The 9,543-nt window shown below is 34.9% G+C and overlaps 1 protein-coding gene across 1 annotated transcript; it reads left to right on the top strand.

Annotated features, from left to right (window-relative positions):
• Positions 1–3,178: 3,178 nt before the first annotated feature.
• On the top strand, positions 3,179–8,942 carry LOC100372357 (sialate:O-sulfotransferase 2-like). Its single transcript, XM_078013934.1, has 5 exons — positions 3,179–3,237; positions 4,139–4,224; positions 6,746–6,901; positions 7,098–7,298; positions 8,575–8,942. Exons 1-5 carry the CDS (start codon positions 3,179–3,181, stop codon positions 8,940–8,942), a joined length of 870 nt encoding a protein of 289 aa, XP_077870060.1.
• The last annotated feature ends 601 nt before the right edge of the window (positions 8,943–9,543 follow it).

Here is a 9,543-nt window from a genome sequence, read left to right as displayed (position 1 = left end):
AAGGTTGGGGAGGTAGAGTTCGACGATTCAATTCGTGAACTTCAGTCGCTGGTTACGTGCAATTCACCGGGCGATTGATAAGAATCGCCACACGTCGGAAATGACAGGTACCGAACATACACATGTGATTCATGGGCTTTCAGTTATCATACTAAACTTGTAACTTATATAATTGTTATTTTCCTGGCCAGTTTATTTCTGTGATATTATACAAATATGTACGCCACATATTGGAAAATCGTTCCTCCCTCTTGTCGCAGGATAGTTGGCCTTCAATTTAGAGTGCCCTTTCCAGTACACTCAAACGTGGTTTTGGGCTATGTAAAAACGTATACCACATAGAATTTTATTTCATCACAGTTTCATGACTTTAGTTCATTATGATGGGAACTCATACGCGCAGTCTTAGCCGTATTTAAGGACCACTATTAGCTGTCTAGACCGACTCTTTAGTCTATTATTCGTAGATTGTTCAAGGCCGCAAGATAATTGACTTCATCGACCTTGCTGTGTTGGTTTGAATGCCTAATTTTGTAATTCCCTAATTCTTACCAACTGAGTATCCACACTGATGCGTGGTGTAGGTCGTGTTTGGCACTATACTGTTACCGGAGACGAGAGTCGAACATAATAAACTATGGTTTCAAGTAGTTCATATGTGGCTTTCTATGTGACAGGTGTGCATTGTTGCTTCCAATTATTTATGTATATAATTGTATTTAACTCCATTGATTTCCATTAGTCTCGATTAAACCCGAGTTACAACACGAATTGTGTAATTTTAAATCGGTTATAAATCAGCCCCGAGGTGGTTGATTGAATATTTTTGGGTAAGCACTTGACCTGACCCAGTGACAGGCCAGCTACCATGATACGTTATAGCGATTTTATATTTGGATCGCATTTTTGCAATGAAAGTGAAAATAAATTTAAATGGTAATTAAATATCATTTGTATGGGAGTTAGAGGGGGTTAATGTAATGTATATTACATCCCTCTATGTCATTACATCTGTCACACAACTAATCGCGTGACGTAGGTCCACTCAAGGTGCATGTATAAGTGCAGTTGCTTTGGTAGTTTACAAGAGTAAGTCAACATTGAAGCTGCATCAGTGTAGTCCAAGCGGAAGCGGCTTATTTTATGAACTGATAATATGATAAGTAGGGCGTATGCATTTTAGGTCAAGTGAGAGGTTATTTGTTGTACAGTGTCACAGATAAGCTATTGCTGCATGTAGTTATTTTGAAGTTTAAGAAAACAAAGAAAACTCAAAATTGCGGAAAGTGACTGATTAAATATATTTTGAGATTCTTAAACAATTAAACATATTTAACTGTTTTCTGTGAGTATTTGATTCTTATGGTACTATTTATTAATTTCAGCAAGACGTAACTATTATTGCAATGGTTTAAAACATACGTGATGGCTTATATCTTTTGCGTTCATATCAGTAAATCAACCAATGACAATATGTAATGGGCGATGCCAAATAGTTTTATCAGCCTTTAAAAGCAACAGTAGTTTTTGGTCTGGGGATTGATCTTTTTTATTCATGGAGCAGCTCATTTATCCTTTTTCTTATTTATTTGATGGTAGTCATGTGACCTCAGCCTTAAAATTGTGAGCGTGCCAGACAATCTTAAGGATGACAGTAGTTTTCGTCGTTGTCAGATGGATATATAAATATATAGTATATTATATTATTATATTATTATACATCTGTCACCAAAACGCAATAAGTTAAAGCGTGGCGTAATTTTGCGGTATTTTACGGGGCATGTTCATCCTACCATATAAGGAAATGCGATTTCCAAATATGGAATGCTTACGCGCGTAAACGTCATCTAATGATAAAAACAAACATGGCTGTCATTGGGATTTCACATGGCTCCACCCAAAGAAGTTCGCTGATTCTGTTCTAAAATATTGGATTTCGTCGGTCGATACTTCAGATCGACTGTCATCGTGCATACTTTGAGGTTTTCTCGTAATAATCTCATATTATAACCAGCATATTAATTGTGAAAATAAATCGACTCAAAAAAAATTTCGCCTATGGAATAAAGGGTAGTACTTGATAATACACAAGTGTATTAAACGAAAGGGCCCTAGAACATGAATTGACTACATATTTGAAAAAAACGAATTAAAATTATCTGGAAAACTATAAAACCATATGATTGCTTTCAGACTGTTAACATTGATATTAAATTGCTGAGTGTCGGTAGTTGTTTGCTAGTCGTTCACCACATAAAGCCAAACGAACGCCAGTTTCCGCAGAGTGTGTCGGTGAAACAAACCGTCTTGTCCTCCATGTTTACCTTTAAAATGGATTGCGAACCTCAACACGATATGTCAGTTGAACTGTTGTTCACCTAGATGATATTGATTGATTAAAAGATGAAAAAACGGATGGAAATTAGGAATTATGAAATGTTTCTTGCTTGTTTCGTTTTCACCGGTACGAACATAATGTTTACAAAAAAGTCGGGTGATGACTACGAGGTGCAGACAATGCATCTTAGTATTTACCCCACACTATAGGTACACTTGAATAATTATGAAGCCACAATGGCATTCGTGCATAAATTGGGATAATATCTATAAAAGGAAGTATGAACATGACGCCACAATAGATCGTGTGCATTAGTCAGCATATGTTATTATAAATGAAATTTGGATGATGACATCACAATGACATGCTGTGAATAAATGTGCAAAAATTAAATATGTTTAAATCGAGAGAGCAATGAGGTCGTCGTGAATAAATTAGCATAAATTACTTGTTTTTATATTTTTAAATTGGACGAGCAATGGTGTCACGTGGAACACTAATGACAAGCCAGTTAAAAATAATCCTATGCGGTCACACTTAATTCAGTCTCGTGATTTAGTGCAGACTGGCATTAATGGAGAGAGTATTGGAGTACCCAGCATTCTTCGTATCAAAAACATATGATAGTAGCGGGATGGAACCCATTGCGCCACTTTCTGTCTGAAATACCCCTGCCACAAAGAATATTTTGACTCGTACGGTTGTTATCACGCGGAATTTAAGAGATTTCACGAAAGAGGATCCATAATTATCGCACACTTCGATTTCAAGCATCATTCTCTTCTGTATGTGTGTGTGTTTAACCAATACGTCCTGCATTATTGTGCAAATATCGAGGAGATGACTCTTTCACGAAAAGGTCCAACTTGGTCTACCGCCGTTGAATCTTTGGCAAGGAGGCGAGTTTGGGAAGGTGATCTAATCAGCTAAATATATAGCATGTAATAGTTTGACTCATACGGTAGTCCGCCATTACACGGAGATTTTTCGAAAGCGACGCCCGTACGTGACTCGACCATACTTCGCATACTTCAAGCCTCATTCTATGCAGCGTGTGTGGTCAATAGTCTTCTAATACTTGTTGAGATTGACATTTAAATGACGTTTATGTGATCAGATATATCGAGAATTTTACCGGATTCAATCTATATCTGTTATCACATATTTTTTCTTACACAGTTTTACAAGCATACTCATATTTTGAAATTTCAAACAAGAACATATATTTTTTACCGTCTTTATATAATTATCAGATGAGCGATTCTGATTTTGAAGAAAAAAAGAGTGACTGAATAAAAAAGGTGTACAGACGGTGTTACTCATTGGAAGCTTAGACAACTAGTTCAACAGACTGGCAACGTCTATTGTTCAAGGTGTTGATCAGCTTAATTGCATATGCTGTGTGTGCTACGCTCGGTAGTGTCGATATAGACACCGTCAAAGTTTACCGAATATTCTGCACATTTCGCGTTTCTTCGGAAATTGCGTATTTCTCGTAAAAAAGATCCAGACATTTTCAAAACAACGGGAGATACGTTCTGAACATTTTGACACTTGCAGCTGTGTAAGAATATTAAGAATCGACCAACATTTAGGCGAGTTACAAGTAACTGAATGTCTTAGTATATACCTCAAATAGGTTTTGAATATATAATTAATAATATATAATCTTTGAAATGATATTTATCGCTTTTGCGGATTTTCGCGGAATGTTTCTGACATTTTATCGGGAAGAGCATATCACAGCGTTTTGAGCGATCATACCACTTTGTGTGTTAACAGTTTTGTTGTTGTTTTCAGGGGTGCCAAAACATGGGATAGCAGGTTTCTTATACATGATATCTCTCGGCGTATCAGCGTAATCCGTTTATTGGTAAAAATGGAGGGTATGTTATTTTGTTGCGTTGTTCGTAACTATCGTCCTCAGATTCGCTGAATTCTTCTGTAAATGCCATTTTCGAATTACGGTGCGGTCATGGTGGTAACCAGAATTACCTATGTCTCGCGATAGTTGATTGGAATATGAATTGATCGCGCGTTATTTTGTGAGATCTAATGATAATCTTGTTGCTCCGCAACGTTTTCTAGATATGATAAAAACTAATAACCCAAACAAACGTGGCACGCATTACTTCAATATAAAACGCCGCGCTGCCAGTCTGTTATTAGTTGTCTGTGTTGAGAAAAAGTAAGAAATGTACAAAAAATTAACAAAATGTTTATATGTGAAATGTATTATTTTTTAGTGATCACTGTTTATTTTTTTATTTTCTAAGGTTTTTAAATGGATTGTTTATGTACTCGTATTTCTCGTGGCGTTAGAAAGAAATATTTAACAAATCTATACATTTACACGCTATACAACTATTTTCTTTACTCCCATTGTATTTTTTTCCGTGGCGTTAAAACAAACTCAACCACGCCATAAATATATACTCCTTGTAAATATTTCATCAATTTTTACACTTCTTTCATGTAAAAACTCCGGTAGTTTGCAAAATGCCGTGTATTGTTTTTCACTTAAGCAGAGTGAATGGTTGTGCGTGCGTGAATGTGATCGCCATCTACGGTTCATTCAGGAAATTGTTACGTCACTACTCAACAAATATAAAAAATATATGCTAATTTATGCTAATTAATTTACGACGACCTAGTTACTACCTCAATTTAAACATATTTAATGCATGCAAATGTATTCACATCATTCATTGTCACGTCATCATTATTCAAACTACCCTTCACGCTCATTTATGATAATTTATTCTAATTAATGCACATAAATTCATTGTGACCTCATATTCAGAATTCATTTTATAGACTTTCTCATAATACCCGGTTCCATCTACCAACTAATTATGATAATAAACTTGGCATAGATAATAAGTATTTATTGTAAATTTGAGTTGGTGCTGGCATGAAATGTTATTTAGTGAATGTATTGAATTATCTAGCAGGATAATAATTATTCAACTAAAAAAAGAAAGAACACTTTTAGTCCACTGCGCAACATGTGGGTCAAGGTTCGATTCTTTCTGTCTTTTTATATGTTAAAATATCTGTACAATATGAGCGATGACATTGAATTTTAATTAAAATATCGCAATTTTCGTAAATCTGTGTTTGTTATTTTACAAGCTTAGGCATACTCCACTAAATATAAAGACATAATAACAATAAGAACTTGTGGGGAGGTCGGTCGATCGGCCGGTTGGGTGGCAATTATTGATTGACGTACATGTGGGGAGGTCAATGGAAGGTCAGTCATGCAAAAGCAGACATACTGAAGAATGTTGAAAGCTTGTCGTCACTTATGTGCACTTTCAGAGAATAGAGTTGTGTTTGATGTTCACTAATTACTGCGTAAATTGCATTGTTATTCATTCTTCAGATACGTGTGATTCATGTACATTATGGTGTCGTCTCTAAATTACCGCTCTGTAGCCATCTGTCTGACATGTCTAATATGTGCAATTCTCCTATATGCTGAACAGCGCAGTCGTACACAGTCATTTAAAGCCAATTACAGAAATTACATAAATGACAGAAACGAAAAGAATGAATCAAAGAACGTGTCTTTATGGAAAACAAATGCCCGTAAGTACAAATCTCACTTGCTGTTTAATATGTATTACACCTCAACCAGATTCAAACTTGGATATGTTTTTAACAAGTTTAAACTCTTAGATGATATAAATACCTTCGAATTGTTTGTGATTTGCATGTACAAGTGCATGTATAAACAATAATGATGATGTTTACATGACCAATTACTATTCAAGATTTGTGGCTAGTGCGTGCACCAGATCGCTAGTTTCAGATACATGTTCAAGGTACATTTGTTACAATTATGCTATAATTTGTTCTTGTAGTTATAGGCGATAGTTAGCATTACACCGAAACAGTCTGTATTCGACGATACTGGGGAAACAAGTGTTTTTACTTTGTTGTGAATGGATTGACCTCTGAAAATTCGTGCTGTGTGATAGGAATTTTTGTTTTTCATTTATGCTTTATGATTAAGGAATAATTTCCGATGAATTTCAAAAAGAATGAATAAAAAAGAAAATGAAGTCCCACAGTAGTGATCTATGGATAATAGGGTAGCCCAACTGACTTATGTTATGTTATGTTTGCAATTCGTCAATAATCAGCAACAATTCTGGGTGCAACAACAAACATTAACAAAAAATAGTATAGTCCTTGTAGATTTCTGACTGACAATATGTTCAAAAAGGGCATTCATTTTCAAGAATTGAAGTCAAAAAGAAAGTTGCCACAAGAACAAAAATAGCGACTTATACTGATAATTGGATTGATTGCACCTTCTATGCATTCAACTACAGTGAAACAAACCTCGGGACAGGCGACTCTACCAACAACATTTGTTTTTTTATATTTCAAAAATAGAATGCGATATACAATTAGCTCCAGAAAATAGTCTACCGATTGTGGCGTTGGCTAGTCGACCTGGTTGTGGCAACACATGGACGAGACATTTACTTGAATTGGCCACTGGAATATACACTGGGAGTGTTTATCGTAATATGATGCTGTTCCGCAATGGTAAGTAATGTTTTGTGACTTTTAGTTTGCCACAATGAGAAGACACTATTGAAGCCTAGTTTTCTATGTTATTTTCATCAAGGCAAGTTTGGCAAAATTCACATTTGGGGATTGCCAACTTATAGAATGGCAAGGGTAAAGTGACAACCGGGGACTGGGGGTACATGACATGTATTATCTTATGCTCTATTTTCAGGTTTTCGTGGCGAGACAGAAGACCTCAAAAACGGCAGAACTGTTGTTGTCAAGACACACAAGTATGACAAAACGCATATAAATTTGTTTGAGAAAGCCGTTGTATTGTTTAGAAACCCATACAGTTCTATCCTAGCAGAGTTCAATCGAGAAAAAGCGAATGAGACAAGAAACGCACCAGTCGAATCATTTCTTGAAGAAGGTAGGTTATATTTCTAGTAATTGCAATATTTTATTGTAAAGTGGTATGTATTATCTAATGTTAGGAGACCAACAACACAGGGTTGTTTTAATCACTTCCAGTTGCACCTAAGGCACTATTTGTATCTTAGAGTAAATGGCAGATTTGAAAATTTCGCACACATTAGTTCTGTAAATTTAAGGGCTTGGTCCAAATGCAAACAAATGTGAATAATGTCATATTTGAGCAATGCAATTTTGAAGGTTGGTTAAAATATTGCCAGTACTAGGTTACTTAACAATAGGTGATTTTCCGTACAATTGCGAGATCTCGCGAGATGCATGAAAGACGCACGTCGAACGTCTGCCGCAAAAATCGAACGATTTGATTTTGAACTAGAATTTCTTTATTTCGTAGCTTACATTGACCGGCCGATCTTCGACAGAGGAATATTGCTTCCGAATACCCTTACTTAATCGAAATTGCCTATCATCAAATGTGGACAGCACATTATTAAGCATGGAAATGTCCCCGAAATACTTTCGCGTTTGTCGAATCCCACGCGATGTTTGACGCGACTACGACGCTATGACCATTGTTTGTCCTGTTTTTACGTTCGATTTCACGCTTAACGCGTGATTCTCGCAGTGAACGGAAAATGGTCTATTGTTCTTCATCATTTCAAAATGTTGAATTGGGCGTTCGATTCTCAATATACTTGTTGTCTCATCATTAAGGAATAAATGCAGGTTCATAGGCGCTCGGATCCATAACATGCATTTTTATTTTCTATATTATTTATACATGATTGTTTTGTTTTTGACATTGTATACGTTTTGATCATTAAGTTTGTGAAGATTTAAGGTTTTAAACCTAAATAGCTACCTGAAATTGTGTAAATTGCATAGAAGTTCACATTTGAACTTTATTAACAACACAACACAAGTAAGTCATACCCCCTGTCCGGATTGTACATACAGTTTTATTGTAGTGATCACAACACTCACATAAACAGCTCGATTACTGTTCTGCCAAATAATATTTTCGTTCATTATTAATGCACCGACTTGAAGTATGTTTGTACTTTTTAGTATGTTTCATTAGTGATAGATCTCTAATAGTTCAACATTGTTAAACCTTGCACCATACCTTAATGAATCTTTTTTTTCACGGGTTGTTGTATGTAATAGTCATTGAACTAGGATGCTTACTCTAATTGATTACTCATCTGCTAGCAATTGACATCACATATATGTGTATGATAATATTAAATTTTAATGTATTTTCTCTTTTGTAGGCTGGTTGGTACACGTCAACACTCAAGTTCAATGTTATGAAAAATTTGCAATAAATTGGTTAAAAAGCAATGTGTCGATACTGGTAGTCCAATATGAGGATATACAAACCCATTTACTTCATGAAGTGGACAGAATGGTTACATTTTTAAACGTTAGTTCAAGTCATTTGAGAACTGATTGCATTCTAGCAGACACTACGGGTAAATTCAAGCGTTCTAAAAATGATAATTTAATTCTGAATATAGATCCATTCACTAGTAAAATGCACAAGGATATAGATGATCTGATAATAAAAACAAATTCACTGCTCAGAAGAAAAGGCTTTCCACTAATACACACAAATGTTACTGCCTCGCTAATATTGTAAACATGGCGATTGTATAACTTTGTGGAGAAAATTAGCAATATCAACTTCAACCGTCATTATAAAGAACGGAAATAGCTCATAATAACATATCAGTCTGCAACATACGGTTTGTACAATATTGAACAATATGTTCGCGAAGCCATATTTTATTGAGACTTTTTGTTATTGTTATTTTGTATATAAAGTGTAATCTTCACTGTGAGATTAAAATAGCAACTCTAGGTAATCTGACTAAAAAAATAGTTTGTTTCATTCAGTTGATTGTATTACCAAGGTGTATTTTGAGATGGTAAAACCTGGTTAATTTAAAGAATCATCAACTGTCAAAATATACCAAATAGTTATCTGACATAAATAAAACTCGATTTAAATTTAGAATATTGATATTCATTCACTAACGCCAATATAGAATAAATATTATAAGATTCATATAGTGTATAGTTGTTGACATCATGTAGACATTATTATGTGTACAACTTATTGTTAGTTTAATTATGTGGTTTCACACACGGTATTTATTAAAGTTGTGAGAAAACATATGTACACGTTCCTTTAGTGGACGGCTATCAAATTTATTTATTTTATAACAGTTTTTTCATCT

This window comes from Saccoglossus kowalevskii, chromosome 12 (assembly GCF_978046115.1).
Source record: "Saccoglossus kowalevskii chromosome 12, keSacKowa6.1, whole genome shotgun sequence".
In the NCBI taxonomy this organism is placed as follows: Eukaryota; Metazoa; Hemichordata; class Enteropneusta; family Harrimaniidae; genus Saccoglossus; species Saccoglossus kowalevskii.
This window is presented reverse-complemented; position numbering and strand designations above follow the sequence as displayed.